At 50.7% G+C, this 23074-nt stretch overlaps 2 protein-coding genes and 1 long non-coding RNA gene across 8 annotated transcripts in view; 2 read left to right on the forward strand and 1 right to left on the reverse strand.

Annotated features, from left to right (window-relative positions):
• Nucleotides 1-1617: 1617 nt before the first annotated feature.
• UHRF1 (ubiquitin like with PHD and ring finger domains 1) lies at nt 1618-13871 on the forward strand. Of its 3 annotated transcripts, none has more exons than XM_039566397.1 (17): nt 1618-1696; nt 2571-2733; nt 5363-5626; nt 6372-6544; nt 6940-7155; nt 7892-7998; nt 8169-8355; nt 9139-9262; nt 9337-9444; nt 10210-10314; nt 10874-10980; nt 11518-11680; nt 11783-11920; nt 12283-12394; nt 12516-12673; nt 12961-13059; nt 13667-13871. In XM_039566397.1, the coding sequence occupies exons 2-17, from the start codon at nt 2581-2583 to the stop codon at nt 13811-13813; spliced, it is 2361 nt and encodes a 786-aa protein (XP_039422331.1). In that variant the 5' UTR covers nt 1618-1696; nt 2571-2580; the 3' UTR covers nt 13814-13871. The 3 variants fall into 3 exon arrangements, with proteins under 3 accessions (XP_039422331.1, XP_039422332.1, XP_039422333.1); XM_039566398.1 differs by having other exon boundaries at nt 1655-1738; XM_039566399.1 differs by lacking the exons at nt 1618-1696; nt 2571-2733 and adding an exon at nt 3558-3613.
• A 1735-nt stretch (nt 13872-15606) lies between these two features.
• On the reverse strand, nt 15607-16458 carry LOC109146332. Its single transcript, XR_002048301.2, has 2 exons — nt 16188-16458; nt 15607-16102 (listed from the first exon to the last, which is right to left on the reverse strand). It is a non-coding gene; the product is annotated as an uncharacterized LOC109146332 (long non-coding RNA).
• Nucleotides 16459-17477: 1019 nt separating this feature from the next.
• KDM4B (lysine demethylase 4B) overlaps nt 17478-23074 on the forward strand; it is a 72513-nt gene continuing 66916 nt past the window's right edge. For 3 of the 4 annotated variants that reach the window (XM_039566101.1, XM_039566104.1, XM_039566105.1), the window contains exon 1: nt 17478-17557. The gene's annotated coding sequence lies outside the window, so the exon portion shown is untranslated. Of the gene's footprint in view, nt 17558-22412; nt 22435-23074 lie in introns of those variants that run through there. The other variant, XM_039566102.1, reaches the window with a different exon arrangement.

Raw genomic sequence — 23074 nt, forward strand, 5'->3', positions numbered from 1 at the left:
GAATTCCAATGTCAGAAGGACGTGGAGCTGCTGGAGCCAGTCCAGAGGAGGCCCCGGAGCTGCTGCAGGGCTGGAGCCCCTCTGCTCTGGAGCCAGGCTGGGAGAGCTGAGGGTGTTCACCTGGAGAAGGCTCTGGGGAGACCTGAGAGCCCCTTGCAGGGCCTAGAGGGGCTCCAGGAGAGCTGCAGAGGGACTGGGGACAGGGGATGGAGGGACAAGGACACAGGGAATGGCTTCCACTGCCAGAGGGCAGGGCTGGATGGGATCGGGAAGGAATTCCTCCCTGCCAGGTCTGTAACATCCGAGAACCCTCTCGGGCGGCAGGAAGTGCTGTGGTAGGTTAACGTTAATCCTCCAGCGCATCTACAAAGGCAAGAAATGACTTTCTGTGAAGGCAGAGCCTTCGGCCCTGGGAGGAAATGAAGCCTGGCTGCTGCAGGCCGCGGGTCAGAGCCGTGGCCTGTGTGCCCCGACACGCCCCAGACCTTTGGCTCTGAGCTAATCCAGGCCGCTGGCTTCCAGCCTGTGATCCGTGCCTTATCAGTGGGGTCCATGGCGGATCCTAGGAAGGGAGTGGAACACGGAGAGGCGCTGCCTGGCGCGTCCTCTCCGGCAGCCGGCAAACCCGGGGGCGGGAGGGCACCACATCCCGCTGGTTTGCTATGTTCTAGCGCAGAGGTGAGCGCTGTGGGGAAGGGGAGGGGGAACACGGGAAACAGGGGTTTGCCGTGGCCTCCCGCGCGCCTCGTGCTCCTTTGTCCGCGGGGCCGGGCGGGCGCAGCCTCGGCGGGGCTGTTCCGGCCGCGCTGAGCGCCGCCATTCCCGCAGCCCCCACACACGCCAGTCCGCGGTCTTTCATCCTTCTCTTCGAGCAGACTTCTCTCAGGGGCCTCTTGGCCACGCTTTCCCCCATCCAATGGTTGCTCTAAGCAAATATTACCGTTTTTAATTTCCTCATAGCATCAGCGGTCTTAGGGACAAACATCCTCCCAGAACAGCCCTTTCTGCCGGCTCACACGGCCACGCCGTGGCCCTGCCGTGTCACCCAGGCCACGTTGTCACCAGTGGGGCCCTGCACAAGCCCCACAAGCCCCCCTGGAGCTAACGGCCTGGGGAGTTAGAGCCCTTTTGCGGATTATTTGGATTATTTGGCTTATTCTGTTTATTCGAATTTGGTTATTCGGTTTATTCGCATCATTCGGATTATTCGGTTTATTCGCATCAGGGTAGGCCCTGGAGCCCCCCAGGGGGACAAGACACCTCGGGGAAGGGTGGCTGTCAGAGGGGGGTCATTGGAGTCTCCTCTCCCTTTGGGGCTCACCGTCCTATTGTTTTAGGACAATAACCGGCACCGTGCCCGCGGCCCCAGGGGTTGAGGGGTGATGAAGCCCTTGGGGATTTGGGAGGTTTCGCCCCCACCACCCCCGCGCAGCAGAGCGGGGAGCGCCAGGCCGGTCGCTGTCGGGGGATCCCCGTTGCCGTCCCCGGGAGTGCCGGTTCCAGGGGGTGTTTTCCCGGTCCCGTTCCCCCCCCAGGACCCCCCCGGTCCCGGGAGGCGGCGGCGGCCCCGCCCCGGCCGCGCGTTCCCGCCAGCGGCGGCCAATGGGCGCGCGCGGGGCGCGCACGGGGCTTTTCCGCGCCAAACTCCAAAGCCCGCGGAGAGCGCGCGCGGCACCGGCTCCAGCACCGCACCCCGGTGAGTCCGCCGGGATCCCCCAAACCCCGGCACCGCACCCCGGTGAGTCCGCCGGGACCCCCCAAACCCCGGCACCGCCACCGCCCCGCGATCCCGCGGCGGGCCGGGGAGCGGCCGGTGGCACCGGGAGCGGGAGGACAGAGAGGGGCGCAGGGCTTTCCCCGCCCTGCCCGCGCCGGTGGCTCCGCGGTTCCCGGGCGGTGACAGCTGGTTCGGGTGCCCCGGAGGGGACGCGTCGCTCGGGGCTGCGACAGCGGGACCGACCTCCGCCCCCGGACGGGCCCGCGGGCGGGGGGTGTGCCCTTCAGGGGCGGTGCCGGCGGCACCGGTGCCCTGCGGGGCCGGGGATTGGCATCGCCCCGCGGGGTGCGCGGGGATGACGCGGCCGGGCTGGGGCGGTTCCGGGCGCGGCGGGGGTCGCTGACACCCCACGATTCCCCTCCTGCCCCGGGATGGGTGTGCGGGTCGAGGGGCCGCGGCCCGGGTTGTGCGCGGCTGGCGCGGCCCCGCCGTGTCCGCCGTGCCGCGGGGACGCGCCGGCGGCGCGGGCGGGCTCCGGTGACGGCCCCTTTAAGACCACGCGCTCCCCCCGCCCCCCTTTATCCCATCTCTCATTTGCATGATCGCGCGAGACTTGGCGCGTGGGCGCGGCGGGCGGGTTTCAATTGTGGCGCGAGATACGGTCGGCGCGAGCGGAGCCGTTAGGCTCCCGCGTGGGGGGGCGGGACTTGTTCCCCGCAGCCAATCAGCGCCCGAGCCGGCCAGGCCTCCGGCCAATGGCGTGCGGCGGGCGCGTGAGGGCGGCGCGGCCGCGGGGCCCCGGGCCCGCCCCGCCGGTGCCGCTGCCTGAGCGCGGTCCCCATTCCCGGGGCAGGACCGGCGCCATGTGGATCCAGGTGCGCACCATGGACGGCAGCGAGACGCACCGCGTCGACTCGCTCTCCAAGCTCACCAAGGTGGAGGGGCTGCGCCTGCGGATACACGAGGTGTTCGGCGTGGAGCCCCAGCGGCAGCGGCTCTTCTACCGCGGCAAGCAGGTACCGGCGCGGCGGGGCGATTGACAGCCTCGGACCGGCAGCAGCGCGGCGCACGGACACCCCCGCCCGGCCCCGTCCTCCCCCCCGCTCATCTCCCCCTCCAGCTGAGGACGGATATTTTAATTTATTTATTTTTAATTGCGTGGAAATGAGGGGTTTTGCTGCCATCTAGTGATCCCCCGGCTCCCTCCCGCGCTGCTCCTCCCGTGGGCTTGCAAGGAGAGGAGCCAGCTGCAGAGTAGCCTTTATTCTTACTTTCCCTTACTATTTTCCATCTAATGTGTTGCTCTTCTGCCTTGACATCGCCTTTATGAAGTGTCTGAAAATTACCAGTAATTTTATGGTCTTTAAAGTGCTTAATGTTTTTGAGCCTTGCACGTTTCACCGCTCTGAGAGCCGTGAAGATCTCATTTTTCTTTGTAAATTGGGATAAGCAACTCATGATTTTGAAGTTCTTCGGCTCTCATGTCAAATTCTCACTAAGTACAGAGCACTTGAGTGTGGCTCAGTGGTGTATTATGTTCTCAATAATACGTTTACAATCGCTGTTGTACAACTGTTTTCTTTCCTGTGAGTTAATAATGTAACTAAATTAGCACTGAAGTCAATCAAAACCATTTTAAAATACAGTTGCTATATTCTGCCTAATCCTATGCTGCTAAACCTTCGTGCGAGGGAAACTCCTGATCTGGTGGTTGGTTGATCAGAGGATTTAATTTCAGAAAAATCAGTGAGATACTGAGTTGGCTGGAGATGGACAATTTTTTCTAGTTGCTTTTCTTTCTGTTTTAGGCAGTCTTGTGCTAACTGTACTCTGTAATTAGCAGGTGTGGCTGTAGAACATGGAAATACACCTGGACTAGCCTCAATCTAAGCTCAGGTACCAGTTCTAATATAAAAAGAGGCTTGTAGGATGGTGAAACACCTCTGAAGGGCTGTTGGGTGTAACGCACCTTTCTGTTGGGTTAGATGCATTAATTACCCATTTGTGTTGTAAATCAAGTGATAAGAGGGGATTGGTTCAGGGCAGGTGCCACTTGTCAGCCTTAGCCTGAAGTCTGTGCAGACAACCGGGGTAAAACAGATTTTCAGGAGAAGCGGTGACTTCTCGGTCAGGATGCACTTGCTCTACAAAGGGAATCCCTCCTCCTGCAGTTCCAGTATTCCTTAGTTCAGGCAGAAACGTTCCCCAGCGTGATCCAGCCTCTCTTAGGCCCTGTTCCCACTGTGCTTTGTCTGGCTTTTGGGATCCCTGGAAATGTTCAGTTTCTTACTCATGAACATTTTTTAAATGGGGTTAGAAAATTAGCTGGTAGTTAAAACCTGCCTCCTTTGTTAGAGGTTTGTCTTCAGTCCCGGGCTCTTCTTTCCGGCTGTGCTTTGAACTCCTGTGGTTTCCTGTCCTGTTCCTGTGCTCTTCCATTTCGGTTTGCACCTGTTGTCACTGAGTCCTGTGCTGGTGTTGTTTCCATGTGTGTGACATTGTCTCTTGGTTAAGAAGAAACAACCAGTTTCTGGTGTGTTCTTACATAGCTCGAGGAGTTTTCATCTCTAAACCAGCAAAATGCTCAGATCTCTTCCTGTGCAGTCAGATTTCCAGGGATTGTTCCATAGCCATTTGATGCCATAAATCAGAATTGGATTATCATACTGATTCCTGTGAAGTGTAAATTTTTGTGGTTTTGCTCTGCTTCCCCCTGATAGAGAACAAAGCTCCAGGGACTGCTTTTTCTGGTGGTTTGGGCTGGAAGGGGATGATCATTTCCTGTATAATTTCTTAGTCAGACCTTAAATATGTGGGGAAGCTTGTCTGAACTTCTGACTGCTCCGTGGGCTCCAGCCTTGCATGTTAACTCTAAAATGATTGTGCTCCTTAGAGCTTTTGAGAGGTTATTGAGGGACCTCTTTCTCCCTCTGCACTTCTCTTTTTGCAGGGACTAGGTCTTGATTTGACTACAAACCGTGCCAAACTTGCATATAACTCTAGATAAACTCTTAAAATTAGAGAGGGTGTGAAATTAGGACACACCTGGCTACGCTAAAGAGCGATTGGGTAGTTTCAAGTTGAATTGAATCTTTTTTGATTTTACTTTCAATGGAAAAAATGTGTGTTTGCCGGGAGACGAGTGTGTGATTAACTCTTTGGCTTCTACTTAATGCTACAATTAATGGAGGTGGTGTAACAATGATCTGGATCACGCACAATTAAAATGCAAAGACCAGTCTGCAGTAGCATTTGGGATGTGTCTGAATTGAGGAAGAAATTATTTCCTTTTGTGTTTGTAGGTAGTGTGGAATTTTCTTTGAATCCTGATGAGAATGTGGGGGATCTGTAGTTGTTTAGTTGATGTTTCTAGGGAATGTGCTGAAAACTTTTCCAGATCTCATAGAGGCTGGGTAGCAAGTCCAGGGCAGCATGAAAGCCTTGCTCTCGCAGGTTGCGGGGGTGATTGAAAAAAGAACATTTAAATAGCAGGAATAAGAGAGAAGGAGGGCCCAGTTAGTGGCTGATAAAGGTTTTAAAGCCACGTGGTCGATCTTGGCGGGCAGAGCCAGTCTGAGCACGATGGGTGGTTGGAGTCAGCCCCGATGGAGGCAATAACCAGATGGTTTGGTGCTTTCCCTGCAGATGGAAGATGGTCACTCCCTGTTCGATTACAGCGTGGGGCTGAATGATATTGTTCAACTGCTGGTCAGACAAAGCCCGGCCGTGCTGCCTGCTGGGAGCAAGGAGAAGGACTCGGAGCTCTCGGACACCGACTCCGGCTGCGGCTCCGGCCCCAGCGAGTCCGACAAAAGCTCCCACAACGGGGAGGGTGCCCTGGAGCTGGAGGGACAGCCCAGCACAGCAGCTCAGCCCGACTGGACCGACCCCGGCTTCGGCCTCTACAAGGTGGGTCCTCACAAACGGAGAGCCCTCAGAACTGCGCCTTGCCAGGGCAATTGTTCCTCTGTGGTGGGGAATTGCTGAAAATCTTTCATACCCCAATTGTGTGGGCAGTTCCTTTCTTCCTCTCAAACCCTCCAACAACAAAGACAAAAATACCAACCAACCCACAAACCAATTAAATGCAACATGCTGTAGGTCAAAATATTTAGGTTTTTTTCAACTAAAACTACAATACATTAATTGATTAAAAAAAAAAAAAGCATTCAGAGTGTCTGGTTTGATTTTTTAAAAATTTTCCCAATATTTTTGCTTGGAGTCACTACATTTGTCAAAGCTGAAACTTTTCTTGAATGAACAAAAGAAAGTCTCAAGCAGCTGTTCAGAATTATTTTACTCCTCTGTTTCAATGGATTTTATTACAGATCTAGTGATGTCTTTGCCAGACTATGAGCAAGACACTTTGAAACTCTGTTACAGACTAGCCAATAATGGTTTGGGCTTGGTAACAAGGCTGGTTTTACATGTGCTGGTGTAGAATGGATTTATAACCTTACAAATTCAACCTAAGCAGACTGTAGGGCTGCACAACAGGACCAGGAAAGCAGAGGAAATCTTAATTCTTAAGGTGATCAATTAAATATCTTGATAACAGTGCAGTTCTTGAGATGGTTAAATCTTCAAGTAGATTGGAAATGAATGCTTAATTTGCAAATCCCTTTTGGTGAGCTGTACACTTTGCTCTGTGTAGATCAATGACTTGGTGGATGCTCGGGACACGGATATGGGGGCGTGGTTTGAAGCCCAGGTTGTGAATGTAACCAGGAAAAAACCCACCAGTGAATCAACTGAGAGCTGCACAGGTCCTGACCAGCCCACAGCTGTCCCTGAAGAAGATGTAATTTATCATGTGAAATATGAAGAGTGAGTTTTGTTGCCTTCTTGGCCAATAAAGTCATTTGGATCATGTTGTTGATGAGAAATTTTATTGCAGATATTGCACAAATTAAAACAGAACTGGGCAGTGACATAGTAATGATGTCATTGAGCCCTGGTAACTGTAAGGTTTTACAGTTGGAATTCCAGGGGGCTGGAATCTTTTCTTTATGGATACCAGCATTCATAGGAAATGCTGGTGTCCAAGTGTTAAAGGGAGGCAACAGTAGCAAAGTCAGAATGGTTGGTTCTGGCTGTGTCTGTGTGGGAGAAGGAGATTTTATCCTTGTGTTGCTCAGCAAAATCAGCCTGTCTGCATAAAACCTGTTACTCCTCAAAACTGATGTTGAATCGGATTTTTGTTCTCTGTTGCTCCCTTCAAGTTATCCAGAGAATGGGGTGGTGCAGATGAGCTCCAGTAACGTGCGGGCTCGGGCACGGACCATCCTGAAGTGGCACCAGCTGGAGGTGGGGCAGGTGGTGATGGTCAACTACAACCCTGATGAGCCAAAGGAGAGGGGGTTCTGGTATGATGCTGAGATCCTGCAAAAAAGAGAAACAAAAATGACCAGGGAGCTCAATGCAAAGATATTACTTGGGTAAGCAAGTTCCTAACATGGAATAAATGGAATTCCCCAACACTGCCTTGGCTTTCTGAGGTCTGAGTGACTCTGCTGGCAAAGAATGGTGCAACAGAAGTGCTGGGGACGGATGAGAAGTGGCCTGTCCTTTTTGGGTGATTAACTTCAGCATACTGCAGTTCTGATCAGCTTCCACTGAGGAACTGGACACTTTAAGGGATGCTGATCCACGGATTCACTTAATGCTGAAAGGATGCAAAGCCATGAGGCAAATTATTGTTTATGTGTTAATTATCCATTAATGGCTTTACAAAAACTGCAGTGTAGTATTTTGTGGAGATAGGATGATGTAGAATGAACTCTCACTTTATAAAGGTGATGAAAAATTATTCCAGTTCTCTCCTGAAGGAGACTCTCAACTTCAGGAAAAAAAGGATATGTTTTTTTAAGTTTCAGGTAATTTTGACAGAGTTTCCAGAATATTCCTCCTTTTTTCCTTGCACCGCAGTGATTTTGACTTTTTAGCTATAAAATATGAGAAGAATTAGTCTGAAATATATTTGGGGGCAGGGGGAACAGTCACTCTAGATAATTGAAATGCTACAAGTGCCTGGATTCTCCCTGAGACAAAATGGGGTTAATTCTAATTGCATGGAAATGATTTGATTTTTAGTAGCAGAGCAGTCTGATGCATTCACAGTTGTGAACACGAGCTGTGGGATGAAGTCTGATCTCTTTTCTCAACTTCTTCTAGGGAAGCTGGTGATTCCTTGAATGACTGCACAATTATATTAGTGGATGAAATCTATAAAATTGAAGAGCCAGGCACTGCTTCTCCCATCAGTCTTGGTACCCCAAAACGTGAGTCTGATGTGGAGTTCTTGCATGTCTGTCTTACCTTGTGATGTTCTGCCAGTTGCCTCTGTGAGGATCAAAGGATTAAGAGTTCCAAGACACATTTAGTTGTGCCTCCTTTGACCATTTCCAGTGGATCTTGGCACTTGCTGAGTGTGGTTTCTGTTTGCCCACAGGACAGAGTGGACCCGTGTGTAAAGCCTGCAAGGACAACCCAAACAAGACCTGCAGGGTCTGTGCTTGTCACATCTGTGGAGGGAAGCAGGATCCAGATAAGCAGCTCATGTGTGACGAGTGTGACATGGCCTTCCACATCTACTGCCTCAACCCTCCCCTCAGCAGAATTCCAGATGATGAGGACTGGTAAGTTCTGAGGAGGTTTGTGGGGTGTCACAAGTACATCTAATTAGGAGCACAGAGTGAGGTCCGGGCCTTGAAGCTGCCCTTCAGTGGCCATATTGTGGCTGTATAGGGGTATGTATGTTTTGGGGTTGTTTTTAGTAGAACTGCTTAGCTTTTCTTGAGCTTAATGAGAGTAGGTTTTAAGCCAGGTGGCTTGCACACTCCTTTTCCTAGTTTTGGGATCTAGATGCTTAATTCACATACCTGCCTGAGGCCAGGGCTGGAGCAACCTGGGATAGTGGAAGGTGTCCCTGCCATGGCACGGGGTGGGACAAGATGAGCTTTAAGGTCCCTTCCCACCCAAACCAGTCTGGGACTCAAAGAGGACCAAATGAGAACCTGATGTTGGGAGGCTTCAGTTGTGCAGTGGCTTTTATGGGTCAGTGCAGGCAGGTTCCAGGCCTCATCATCAGTTCAGGCTGGTTTGAAAATGAAACATGTACAGTGAGAGATGTGGATGGTGAAATATATCTTTCAATAGATACAGAGTTAGTGAAATGCACTGCTTTATTCCCTCTGCCCTGTTTCAACATCTTATACAATGATTTTATATCATAGCTCTTTCCTGACACATCTGCAGTGCCTGGTGCAAGGACAGGAGCTGTTGTAGGTCAAATTCCTGTATGGAGGTGTTTCCATGTCCTGTCTGGTTTCACATGGGGAAATTGTAACATAGCTCGCTATGTTTGGAGGAAATTCTCCTAACTGAAGGCTTTGCTACTTGTTAATTTTCACTGACTTTAGGTATTGCCCTGAATGTCGAAATGATGCAAGTGAGGTGGTTTTAGCAGGAGAGAAATTAAAAGAAAGTAAAAAGAAACAAAAGATGGCATCTGCTAATTCTTCCTCCCGGAGAGACTGGGGAAAGGTCAGTCCAAAGCTGTTTTACTTGGAATTTTGTTTGTTCCTTTGGGCTCTTGGCTGATCCTGCTCTCTGTCCAGGGCATGGCGTGTGTTGGGCGCACCAAGGAATGCACCATTGTCCCCTCCAACCACTATGGACCAATTCCTGGCATTCCTGTTGGCACCATGTGGAAATTCAGAGTTCAGGTATGAGGCTGAATCCTGGACTGACCTACTGTGGGGAAAAGTGGGAATGATCCAGCTCTTACAAGAAACCTGAAACAGTTAATCTGGAAATGCATGTGTCGCTGGATATGGAAGTGCAGAAGGAAAAGAATTCTGGCTTTGTCTGGATCAAGTGTTCCATAACTAATGCTGCATTGTCTGGGCCCATCAAGTGCTGGTTTATTTTGCTTTAGTGCTCTTTTTGGTAACTCAGAAAACTCAAAGCAAATATATTTGTTTCCAGTAGTTTGTCCTGGAGGTGTGTAGTGTGCTCTGGTAAGGGTGTCTCAGATATCCACTTATATGAAACAGAAGGTTTCTCGTCCTGTTAGAAAGTTGGGGGAGAAAAAAGCACTGGCCTATCCAGATCTTGTTTGTGAGTATTGAGGGAAAGTTGCTATTACAACCCTTTCAAAACTTTATACAAATATTTAATATCTGTATTATTCTTAAGTACCTGGAGCCTTTTTATAAACAATTTCAATAAGAAATAGCCAAAGTTTTAGATGTGCACCACAAACCTTATCTATGTGTTCAATTTACTGATACAGTTAATGGCTTATTTTTTTAGAGGCATTTTTATTTTTCTTCTGTCTGGAGCTGTTTTGAGGATAATGGTGAGAGCAGTTTCACCCTGTGATACATGGAAAGCAAATGTGAAATAGCACAGTTAGTTCAGCTCCAAGCCCAGTCCTGTGTGGGGCCCTTTGAGAGCAGTTGCCTTCCAAACCCGTTTTTGTTTTCCAGGTGAGCGAGTCTGGGGTGCACAGGCCCCATGTGGCAGGGATTCACGGCAGGAGCAACGATGGGGCCTATTCCTTGGTGCTGGCAGGAGGATATGAAGATGACATAGTGAGTGGATTCTGATTATTTATGCACAGAACCAAACAAACTTGTTAAAACAAAGGTTTGGCCTTCGTTACTTATTGCACTCTACATTAAACACTTGCCCATCTTCACTTATCTTCTTCAGAAGGAAATGAGGCAAGGAAAAACTACAGTAATCTGTGACAACCTGAGCCACAGGATCATCTAAACCCAGTTTAATATCCCTATGTCAGCTTTTGGTCCCGGAGTTCTGACTTTCCAAGGTCTCCCTTGCACCCACAGTTTGAACAATCCCACAGGCTGTGCTGCCAGCTCTTCACTTCCAGCAGATCCTGTGTGAGCCCTGGGCTGCTCAGGGGTCCTTGCACTGCTCAGGGTTGTGACAAGACATTGTCACCCTGGCCTCCTTTCCTGGCAGCCTGAGGGAGAGCCAGAGACTGGCCCAGACTGGGAGCTTAAACACAGGAAGCATCTTTCCTTTTTTGAGACTACCCCGCAGGTATACCCTACCTGGTTAAAAGACTCTTCTGCTTTTATTGATTTCTTTTTGTGACTGTGTCAAAACCATCCGTGTTCATTTCAGGATCATGGGAATTCCTTCACATACACAGGGAGTGGAGGGCGAGACCTCTCTGGGAACAAACGCACGGCAGAGCAGTCCTGTGATCAGAAACTCACCAACATGAACAGGTTGGCAACGTTTGTGCTCCATTCTACCCTCAGACCTGGCAGTCTGTCAGCATGAGGAATTGTTTGGCCTGTTTGCATCCAAGGAAGCTGACTAAGTGGAAAAACTGTCAAAATTGGGTCTGGGCTGTGGTTTAGGCTGCGATCAGTTGCACAATGGGAATGGTCCTTTCAGTGCACTGTACTGGGACAGAACTGTGAGTGGTGTTCGTGTCACATGCAATACTGGCTGAAACTTAGGGAACAGAGCAGTAAATTGGGGTAGGAGCTCTGCTCTCTTCTGAAGACATTTGCAGTCACTGGTCACCTTGGGAGACCAGACCATTTGTAATTCTGAGCTGTTACTCTTACAGATAAGCCTGGACTTGAGTGGAGGAAGTGATCTATGCTGGTGCATTAGGGTAATGCCAGGAGTAATCAGCTGTTTAAGATGTGCCCCCATCAGGAGGTTCAAGGAGTGCAGAGGTGTCAGTGTTACACAGGTTCCATGGCAGTGCTGGTATTTAAGGCAAATACACTGAACTCTGGCGTCTCTTGCAGAGCCCTGGCTCTGAACTGCAGTGCCCCCATCAACGACAAGCACGGGGCTGAGGCCAAGGACTGGCGGGCGGGGAAGCCGGTGCGGGTGGTCAGGAACGTCAAGGGAGGCAAACACAGCAAGTACGCTCCTGTGGAGGGCAACAGATACGATGGCATTTACAAGGTAAGGAGGGCTGGGATTTGCTGGCTGAGTTAGGAAAAGATGATGTGGTTATGGCCATGGGGGTTTTTACAGAGTGTGATGGACTTGCTCTGACTTTTTCAGGTTGTGAAATACTGGCCTGAAACAGGGAAATCTGGGTTTCTAGTGTGGCGTTACCTGCTTAGAAGGGATGATGAAGAACCTGCTCCTTGGACCAAAGAGGGAAAGGACAGGATGAAAAAACTTGGCCTGACAATGCAGGTACTGCCTTGGGGCATCACCTGGACTCCAAACTCGATGGAGAGCAGGGATTTTTCTGTTCTTACTGAGGATGATCCTTAGGTAAAAATTGAGACTGAGAGGGACACAAATGCTTCCAGTCTGCTGTGTTGTTTGTTTTTGTACATCAGGAGACTAAAAGGACAAAGCTCACCTTTTTTTTTTTTTTTTTGGTATGGAATTTCTATAGGCTGCATTAGTGCTTAGAGCAGGGATCTGTTGCTTAAAATAGATTAAAGATGCCCCTGGAACAGGTCTCCAGAGGTCAGTTGTGGACCTGTCTTGGTCTGCAAGTCTGACCTGGTGTGTTTGCATTGGATGCTCTTTGTTTTGTTTCCCTGCAGTATCCTGAAGGATATTTGGAAGCTGTTGCAAACAAAGATAAGGAAAAAGAAAATAATGGAGATGATGAGTTTGATACCCCGGGGAAAGGGAAGAGGAAAAGGAAATCAGCAGGTTTGTGGAGTAGGCAAGTGGAAAGAGAAAGCCTTGGAGGTTTTGCGCGTTTTACTTGGTTGCTCTTTTCTGGTGTTTTCTTGGTTGGCTGTTTAAAAAAAATCTTTGTGTTTTCTTTCAGGTGGGGAGGAGAAACTCGTCACCTCCCCAGCAGAGACTCCAAAGAAAACTAAAGTTGAGCCATACAAGCTGACATCCCAGCAGAAATCTCTTATAAAAAGTGATGAAGCCAACGAAAAACTGTGGAATGAAGTCCTAGAAGCTCTCAAAGACGGACCGGTACATTGGGCCCTTTTCCCCAGAAATAAAGGGACAGCTGTACTTGTGGTGTCCCCAGACACAAACCCTTGGCCAAGTTAAAGAACAGCCTCAGACCTAAAATGATTTTATTTTAGTGTAAACATCCCCAGCAGGTTTAATGGGAGTGGTTTTTGCATATTAAGATTTGTTGAAAATCTTTCTATGATCAAAGCAATCCCTTGCATTTAATGGGTGGGGTTTTGGGTTGATTAGTGTGTTTTTCAGGGAGTAGTAGCACTAAGTTGATTCGAATGCTCTCTTTGCAGAAATTTCTCAATAAAGTGGAGGAGGCCTTTCTGTGTATTTGCTGTCAGGAGGTCGTGTTCCGGCCAGTCACCACCGTCTGCCAACACAACGTCTGCAAGGTGGGCTGGGCTCTGCTGGGCTGGGCTCTGCTGGGCTGGGCCTGGAGCTGCCTCCTCGGTGCTGACAGGGAGGGGGGTTGGTTTGTTTGGAATTTTTTGCCAGGAATTACTCCTTTAGCGTGAGTCAGGTTTAGAGGGACTTTGGAGAAGTCCCTGGAGGGACAGGACACAGGGAGTGGCTTCCTACTGCCAGAGGGCAGGGCTGGATGGGATATTGGGCAGGAATTGTTCCCTGGCAGGGTGGGCAGGCCCTGGCACAGGGTGCCCAGAGCAGCTGGGGCTGCCCCTGGATCCCTGGCAGTGCCCAAGGCCAGGCTGGACATTGGGGCTTGGAGCAGCCTGGGACAGTGGGAGGTGTCCCTGCCATGGCAGGGGTGGCACTGGATGGGATTTAAGGTGCTTCCAACCCAAAGCAGGCTGGAATTCCCTGATCTCTGCTGTGTCCAGCAGGAATGTTCCCAGCTGGAGTGCAGTGCTCTTGTTCCCTCCTCCTGCCTCGCACTGCTCTGGGCCTTTCCCAGGAATCTCGGGGCTGTCTCACTGTGCCCGGGCTGTGCCGGATGAGCCAAACTCCCCATCCCTGACCCCTGCTGGCTTCTGTCCCCAGGACTGCCTGGACAGGTCCTTCAAGGCCTCGGTGTTCAGCTGTCCCGCGTGCCGCTACGAGCTGGGCCGCAGCTACAGCATGGAGGTGAACGAGGCCCTGCAGAGCGTCCTCACCCAGCTCTTCCCTGGCTACGGCAGCGGCCGGTGATCCCCAAAGCACTTCTCCCTCCCTCCTGCCTCCCTCCCCCCTCCCTCCCTCCCCCCAAACCTACCCCTGGGCTTAATTTAAAACAAAAAAATGGTAGTCTGTGTTTTCTCCCACGCCCCCCCCCCCAAATGATTTTAAGTCTTCCTTGGTTTTAAAAAAACTGTAAACTCCAAGGATTATCCTTTTGTATGTTCGTGGATTTTGTTTTTGTTCTCTATGTTGAACTTCTCATTTTTATTTTTTTTTTCATCCCCTCAAACCTGCCATTCATCAGCACAGAATTATTTGTTTCTAATGGACTGAAAGTGCTTCCGGTGAGGCTGCTAATGATGAGGAAAGCTCTCAGAGTGCCCCTGTGCCCCCTTTATTTTTATGTTTTATTCCAAAAATGGCTTGGTTGCTAGAACAATCTTCACTGTCTGGGGATTTGGCCATCAAGGTAGACTTGTGCATCACCTTGGCAGCATTTTGATACTCCATTTGTACAAGATGGTTCCTGGCTTTGTATCACAAGTGGTTTTTGCTATTTTTTGTAAGAACTGGGTTTTATACATTTGACAAAAAGCCATTTCCTGCTAATTTTGTATCTCAGAACCAGAAGGCTGCTTGCTTAGAGCCAAGTGGTTGGAGCAATATGAAGTACTACCTCACTGGGCTTCTCTTAGGGAAGGATTTGTTCAGCCAGGCGCTGTCCCCTGTCCCGAAATGCCATTGTGGAATCTCCTAAAGCCATTCTTAAGTGCCTTTTGTCCTTTGCTGGAAGACTGGGCTCTGAATCACGATCAGTATCTTTTTTTTTCATAAGCACTGAATTGTTGTGACTTGCCAGCCGGATTCTTTGGGAACGTGGATCACTGTAGCTGTGTGTGATTAGTGGGGATTTGCAGAGGATCAGGTTTCCTAGTGATAGGTGTACTAGGGAGGTTTTTTTTCTTTGTTTCACTGCATTTCTACCTGGAAACGAAATATAATCAATTCTGGCTTTTTTATGAACCATTTTGTATTGGCCATGCCTCTGAGAAGGCTCCCGTGGTCTCTTTCTAACATTACCAAAGTTTGCAGTTTGATACCTCAGCAAGACAGGGACGTTTTTAATCACACTTGACTGCAGACAGACTGGAACAAATGTGCCTCTTTTTGGTTTCCTCAACTCTTACCCCTTGGAAAGTGATTATGTTAATATGTTAGGGAAAAAAATCCCGTGACATTTTATAGGATTTTTTTGATTAATTTGTCAATTTTTTGTATAATGTGCAAATTGATGTTCTCAAAATAAATATCTTTTCAAATTAGTTGTCAACTGTTTTCCTTCAATTCTTTTGATCCAAAGTGGGTTTCCAAACCCAGTTCCTTCTGCAGGAATTTGAATTTATGTCCCATTAAGCCAAGCCTTTTATTTTTCTAAGGGCTGTGATTTTCATTATGATTTTTCACTGCAAATTTGGAAAATACTAATTTGATATTCTTTGACATAATTGCTACTAGGCACTAGTGAGGGCATATGTAATGTTCAGCTTAAAAACTAAAGCTGCCCTAAGCTTTTCATTTAACTTCCATTAGATTTCCACTGCTCTAAAATCCAAATATCAACTGGCAGTTGGAATTGTTTGTACATTTAATGAATAAACCCCAAAATTATTGCGAGTGCCAAGTCCTGTATTGTATTTGAGGTGTTACAGGACAAGCGTGAGCATCTCCACAAACCAGAGGAATGAATTCAACCACTGAGGTTGAACAAATGCAGATGAAGGAAATAAAGTAACATTAAGGTGGTAAAAACAAAAGCTGTGAAATTAAGTGGCAGTAGCACCATCTGCCCTCTTGAAAATAAGTTTATTTTAAGGTCGGGGTTAACATTAAACACTTTCAGATATTCAGATTTCATTGAAAATGTCCTTCCACTTTTTATTCTGTATTGCAATGGGGAGAATTGGGGGTGAGTGACTCAAAGTGAAGAAGTGTTTTTGCATTTAAACTGAAATAACTGCAGTGACTTCCTTCGTTTACTGGCTTAGTTGTTATTTGGAACTTGAAAAACAAACTTTGTTTCCTCCATAGGTGCCAATGTGCAGTTCTGTTAGTGGCTTTTTAAAGCAACAATTAGAATTCCTCTGGAAATTAGACACTTTCTGGTGAGATCTGCCAAAATTATCTGTCCCAAATTACAAAGCCTAAAATTCCTGTGCTACAAAGTGAGCGGGTTCGGCTGTGGATACAAAGGAATTGTGTTTCACGCTGGAGATGATTTGCTGGGTGATGTTTCACTTCCCCCTCGCTGCCGGAACATTTCTGTTGTAAATGTCCGAGGTGGGAATGGTAACAAAGTGTCCTGGGTAAAGACTGGGGAAGGGAATGACAGTAGCAAGAAACTAACCAAGGAGCCGCTTCTGTTTCGGGAGCGCGCAGAATCCACGGTCTGAGGGCGGAATCGAGTGCGAGTTGACAAATGCCCCGATAGCTCCGGGTCCCGGCGGGCTCGCACGGTGGAATCGCAGCCAGGCTGGAAGCACCTGGAGCCGGTGCTGGGGCGGGCATCGCCCGAGCTGTGCCCGGTCCCCAGCGTGTCCCCAGCCCCGAGCACCGAGGGCCGGCTCCCGGCGTCCCCGGGCAGCGCCTCCCACGGCCCCGTCCCCTTCTCCGGCCCGGGCTCGTAGCTCTGCCGCGGCCGCGGCTCCGCCTCGGGGGCTGCCGGGGGCGGCGGCCCGGCCCTGGCGGGGCGAGGCAGGGCCGGGGGCTGCGGGGATGGGGATCGATGGTTCCCGGGACCCGCCGGTCACGGCCGTGCCCCCGGTCATTGCCGTGCCTCCGGTCATTGCCGTGCCCCGGTCCCTCTGTCCCCCCGGTCATTGCCGTGCCCCCGGTCCCGCTGATCCCCCGGTCATTGCCGTGCCCCGCCGGCCCCGCTGCCCTCCGGGTCATTGCCGTGCCCCCGGTCCCTCTGTCCCCCCGGTCATTGCCGTGCTCCCGGTCCGCTGTCCCCCCGGTCATTGCCGTGCCCCCGGTCCCTCTGTCCCCCGGTCATTGCCGTCCCCCCGGTCATTGCCGTGCCCCCGTCATTGCCGTCCCCCCGGTCCCGCTGTCCCCCCGGTCCCTCTGTCCCCCCGGTCATTTCCGTGCCCCCGGTCCCTCTGTCCCCCCGGTCATTGCCGTCCCCCCGTCATTGCCGTCCCCCCGGTCCCGCTGTCCCCCCCGGTCCCGCTGTCCCCCCGGTCATTGCCGTGCCCCGCCCGGCCGCGCGGGGCGCGCGCGCTCCCCGCTCCCCCCATTGGCGCAGCGCGGCCGCAGCGCCCCCGCCCCGCGCTGTGCGGCTCCTCACGTCCTCACCGCCCCGCCCCGCGCCCGACGGGCACCGCGCGCCGCCAATCAGCGCTCGCCCGGTTCCCGCCTCGCCCAATGGCCGCTGGGGGCGGGCCGCCGGTAGCCAATGACCCCGTGCGACTGGCGGAAAGCGCCTGAGCGACGGGAGCGCTCCCTGCTGCCCCGCCCGTCGGTGGGCGGGCCGCCGCTCGGCACCGCCGGCCAATCGGCGCCCGCGCTCGCCTTGTTGTTCGGCGAGCGGCTTCACCATTGGCTGACCCCGCCGTCCGTCACCGCTAGCTCGGCCAATGGACGCGAGGGCGTTGCCGCGCGCGGCCAATGGGCGCGGCGGGGAGGCGGGCGCAGGTGGTGGCCGCGGGGCGCTGCGCTCGCCTGGGCGCCCCCCCTTCGCTGCGCCCCCCGCGCCGCCGAGGGCCCCGCGCGCAGGTACGGCCGGCCCGCGCCCCCGCCGCCCCCGCGCCCCCGGCCCGGCCCCGCCGCCCCCGGCCCGGCCCCGAGCGGCCCCCGCGCCGCCCCCGCGCCCCGCAGCTCCGCACCGCGCCCCCCGCGGGCCGCCCGGCCCGCTCCCGCCGCCCCTCCCGGCCCGAGCCCCTTCCCCGCCGCTCCCCGGCTCGGCCCCGGCGCTGCCGCTCCCTTCTGGCCCCGCCGGCCGCAGCCTCTGCGCGGCCTCCCCCGCAGGCCGGGCTCGGGACGGGCCCGGCACCCCCGGCGCCGCCGCGCTTTGTGTGGGTGGGACCCCCCGAGTCCCCGGGCCCGCTCGGGCTGTGCGGTGCGAGGGGCGGCCCGGGGCTCCCCGCACCCCGGGGCTGCCGGCGGTGATTCACCGCCATCGCGGGGATTTGGGCCATAAACGTGGATAAATGGCGATTCCGGGGGTTCGGCTCGGGGCCGTGGGTTGGGGGCGAGCAAAAGCTGCCGCTGGGTCCGTGATTCGGTACGGACGCTCCGTGCTGGGAAAACCGGGGGCAGGAACGTGACACCGGCGTGGGGTTTGGCTCTTTTATCTCTATTTTCCTCCTCCGGAGACTGTCAAAGTCTGAGGCCAAACCGAAGCTCTTTTCTTCTGTTTTTCTTTCTTGAAATTCCTGTATTACTTGTTCATGTGTGTGGTATTATTGGCCTGAGTGGGACCCCCCGGCGCAGCCCCTCCCGTGTCCCCGGGCAGGGGGAACGGGGGTGCCCAGCCCCGAAACACTCGAGAGCTGCAGAATTTGTGTGTCCGGTCACGCTTTGGTGACTTCCCCGGGTTCCAGCTGCTCTTGTTTGCAGAAACAGATAGAAGATGGATGGGATGTGGGATGTGGTGGAAGGGGAACTCTTCAGAAACCCTTCCTGAGGGTCTGCAGAGGGGCAGGGGCTGAGCTCTGCTCTGGGAGCAGGGACAGGACCAAGGGAACAGCTGGAGCTGTATCAGGGGGTTGGGATGGATCTCAGGGAAAGGTTCTTCCCCCAGAGGGTGCTGGGCACTGCCCAGGCTCCCCAGGGAATGGTCCCGGCCCCGAGGCTGCCAGAGCTGCAGGAGCGTTTGGACAGCGCTGCCAGGGATGCCCAGGGTGGGATTTGGGGTGTCTGTGCAGGGCCAGGGGCTGGGCTGGATGATCCCTGTGGGTCCCTCCCAGCTCAGGACATTCTGTGATTCATCCAAAGGTGGTTCTTGGCTTTCCTGGAGTTCTTGGTTTTGAAGCTGCTTAGGAGCCAGGGCTGTTGCAGAAAGGCTGCTTTGGACACCTTGGTATTGAAGAATGAAAGTCACTGATGAGGTTCAGCTTTACGTGTGCTCCTTCTGTATTTTAATAAAGCTGCTGCAGGGACTGGGCCCTGCTGGGCACTCGCAGGGGCTGTGCTGCTCTTCTGGCCTGGGACATTGGTTTTTTGCTCTGTAACTCGTTTGTGCTGGGCCAGTGTAAATCTGTGTTATATCAAGCTTGACCCTCCCAAAATTAAGTTTCCTTTAACCAAAAATAGTTAATTTTAAGGAGCTCTGTCCATCTGAAACCTAATAGCATTTCACCCACAACATTGCTTCTTTCCTGGGAACTTTCGGTTTTTTCTCATCTGTTTCCTTTTCCTGTTTCATTGAAATTCACAGACTCGGGGAAACCTTAAGCCTAGAATCGCAAACTTACAGTTACACTTCAGCAATTACATCAAGTAACTGTTGGAGGACCCAGTAACTGCTCTGTGACAGCAAGTTCCCAATTCTTGGGTTTCCCTGTAACAAGAGAAGGAAGTTGGGGCAGGTTGACCTACTCCTGCAGTGCCAAAAGGAATCCTAAAGGAATCCAGGGCTGTTCCTGTCTCATTGGAGACAGGAGTTCCTCCCATGCAAAGGAGATGTAGGTGGATGTAAAGTGATTCCTTGTTCCAGAGCTAATGTTCATGGATGAAACACTCACTGGAGCATCTTTTGACAGGAAAATTCTGTCTAACACTCCATGGGGGATTGTTCTTTCTCCTTTTTATGCTGATTGGAAAGAGATAATTCCCTTAACTGGTCCAGTGGGACCAGAATATATGTGGTTCTATATATAAAAATTATGTATAAAATATATAATATATATATACAAAAGGACATAAAATATTTTTATACATATATAAAATATATAAAAGGAGTCAGATTTGTCAGTAAGTCAGAACACTTTGGTAAAGACCCAAAGTACACAGGTCTGACTCTCCAAGTTTGGCTTTAGGGTGAACATGGGCTTTTATAGGTAAACCTTACACACATGAGGGGTTTCACCAGCTTTTGATGGGAAGTCAACAGCAAAATGCACTTTCAGGGGGAATCCCACCCATTTCCTTTAGATAATCCTGGTTACTGGTCCATGGGAAGTACTCACCTGTTAACCTGAGCTGTGGGCACAGTGATGCTCTCACTGGAAACAGTTCTCACCTCAACTCGTGTCATTCACCAGAGAAAGATTTAACAGATAAAGTGAGAGTTCCCAGCTCTGTAGGTGTTTTAGATCACCCAAAATACAGGCAGCTCCTGAAAACTTTGAGCTATTTCCATATAAAAGGTCACAAGAAATTTGATTCAAGTTGGGAAAACCAGTTTGGCCAGCCCTGCTGGAAAGGCACTGTGGGGATTTTACATTTATGCAGAGTTGTTTTATTTCCTCCTGGGATGTCCAGCTGCACTACAGCAAACAATGTCAGCATCAGGAGGCTCTGATTCACCTTGCGAGTTTAAATCTCATTTTTGAGAGCAGGGAATTCACCTGAGAGCAGAAATAATCACTGTGAGCTGCAGGCTGAGCCACCCAGGCAGCGGGAAGGGAAAGCTCTTGGCAGTCAGGAGAAACTTGGCATTCCTTAATTAATTCTGGGCAGTACAGGAGGACTCGGGACTGGTGATTTCCCCCCCTTCCTGACTCACTTCAGGGTTCAGGGTGTGCTGGGGAAGGGTTTGCAGTGCCTGTGCTGCTCCGCGTTCCTTCACTGGAGCATCTGTTAATAGCAAAGATGGATGACAGCTAAATATGTCACCACAAGTGAGGGATTTGCTTAATGGATTTGGATGCCACTGGGATCCTCCGGGGCTGCACAAGGCGCTGCTGGAAATAATTATTTGTCATCTGGTAAAGAATTCAAGAGGGTTTGTCCGTTTGCAGTAGCAACTGAAATCCTGGAGTCCTGCAAAATGTTGGCAGAAATCCTCTCATTTCACACAGGTTGGGGGATATTAATGTCTTATCACCGGATGAGAAAAGTGTTTTTCCATTTTCAGTGTTCTCCACTAAACTGATCACTGCTTAATAAGATTTCCTCTTTTTAACCTTTGTTTTGGACCAAATATGTTCTGTCTTGTCACAGCTTAGGGATAGCGTCATTTGCTACCGTGGCTTAATTAAGGTACTTATTTTCATTTATATTTTCATGGAGTAAATAATTCTCCTTTATAAATGACAGAGTTCCTCAATCATATTCTTACTGGATTACACAGGAGAACACATTTGTATTCTGCCCTTCCTTGGTCTGTGTGTGCCTCACTCATGGCAGCAGTGACCTGAAGCTTCATTATTTTTATATTTCTTTGCTGCTTCATAAGGCTCACGAACAAGCCACAATTCCCAGATTCTTGAAGAATGTAGGATTGCCCTTTTGTTCCCTAAATCTGTTAGAAATCCTGCATTTGAATATGGCCCAAGAAATGCATGTTGGAAGTTGGTGGGGGGGGGGGGTTAAGTGATTTCTGAGATTTTCTGCTATTCCTTCACGATTTTGGATACACCCCCAGGGCAACGGGGAGGCCTTTGGTGAGTTTTTTGGTGCAGATAAGAAGTTTTTATGAAGTTTCCCATATTTGATCTCAGTTCTGTTGGCAGAACAAGCAGCACAGCTTTGCCTGGGAGGGGTGTGTCAGGTTTTGAGCTGCAGCTTCCGGAGAGACCTGGATAAAACTGAGCTCAGAGAGATTCAAATTGTCTCATTTCACCTTGAAGGTTTGGGTTCGATTTCGGTTTTAAATTGTCACTCCTTGAGTTGCAGTTTGGGCTAAAAGGTGTGAAATGGGTGTGAGCTGGGAGAAGCCGGGGGGTTCCCCGCCCTGTGCGGGGCAGGCGCTGAGGTTCCTCGGGAGCTGCGGGAGCCGTGCCGGGCTCCCCGAGCCGCCGCTGCCGCTGCTCGGCGGCGATTCCCTGGCGCTGGATGTGCCGGGAGCTGGAATGTGGGTCAGTGTGTCACACCCAGCCCGGGCAGCACCTCGGGCACAAAAGCAGCCAAGGGCTTCGTTTTATATTGGCAGGATAGTCAAAAACGCCTCAGACAACCCAATTTGTTGAAATGTTTTGTTATAAAAATCTAAAGGAGCTTAGAGAAGTTGGGCAAGTTACTGAGAACTCCAGGCTTGTCGTTCTGGCAGGGTTGTGGAAGGAAAACTGGGAATTAGTCCTTATTAAGGTATTAATCTGATGCAGGAATTACCTTTTGGGCAAAGCACTGCAGTAGTCGAGGTTCCTGTTTGCTTTGCAAGCTTTCTGATGTTCTTTCCCCTAAGAATAAGAGACTATGGGCTGCTTTATTTTAACATTTGCAGTGCTGCTGCCTTGGATTGAGGTGCCACGGGTTAAAACTTGGAATTCTTGTTCAGGTTCAACGGGCTCAGTCCGCATGAGGTGCCTTTTTAAATGCTTATTTCTGAAGTTGTTTCTGAAATACTCCTAAAGCCTTGCAGTAAATCCAGTGAAGATAATAAAATGCAGCAGAGATAACTCGTGCCATGCAGCAAACTGAGGTTCCTGCAGTCCTGGGTGAGACTGGGCCCCAGCAGTGGTTTGTGAACTGATCTGTGTGGTTTTAGGGTGAGTTTATCTTGCCTGTTCAGTAAAACTTTTGAGTTTTTGAGGTTCTGATCTGGATTTAGTCAGAAATAACCATTACATGCTAACTACCTTGCCTCAGGCAATAATAAACTGTTTTAAAGTCATCCAGATTTATTGCTCTTAAATGTAACCACCTTTTTTTTTTGCTTTTAAATACTGTTTGTGACTAAATAATTTTGCTGTTAGAGAAATGTGTAACTGTGCACTTCTACAGCAAAGAGGGTGTTTTGAGGGAAAATTTTATTTTCCTTTAATGAGCTACATATGCTGCTTGATTTCAAGTACAGGAGGATCTGGAATTGTGGAGGAGCCTTGTGGAGTGTAAAATTTAATAGAAAATAACTCTCAATTTATCAAATCCCAAGCACTGTAGATCTTCATCCCTGTGCAGGATGGGAATGTTGTCTCTGTTCCTCTTTCCCAAGTATTTCCTCTGTTATGTTTATTTAGCCTTTATGGAGGCTATGCAGAACTCAAAGCAATTTGAATGTTAAAAATGATATGAATTGAATATATAAATATTTTGGGGGAAACGATGTTAAGTTTAAATCCTTGCTGTAATTGTACAGTTGTTTAAAACTGGGCTGAACAACACCAAACTTCAAACTTGAACGTTTAC

The sequence above is a fragment of the Corvus cornix genome, chromosome 28 (genome assembly GCF_000738735.6).
Source record: "Corvus cornix cornix isolate S_Up_H32 chromosome 28, ASM73873v5, whole genome shotgun sequence".
In the NCBI taxonomy this organism is placed as follows: domain Eukaryota; kingdom Metazoa; phylum Chordata; class Aves; order Passeriformes; family Corvidae; genus Corvus; species Corvus cornix.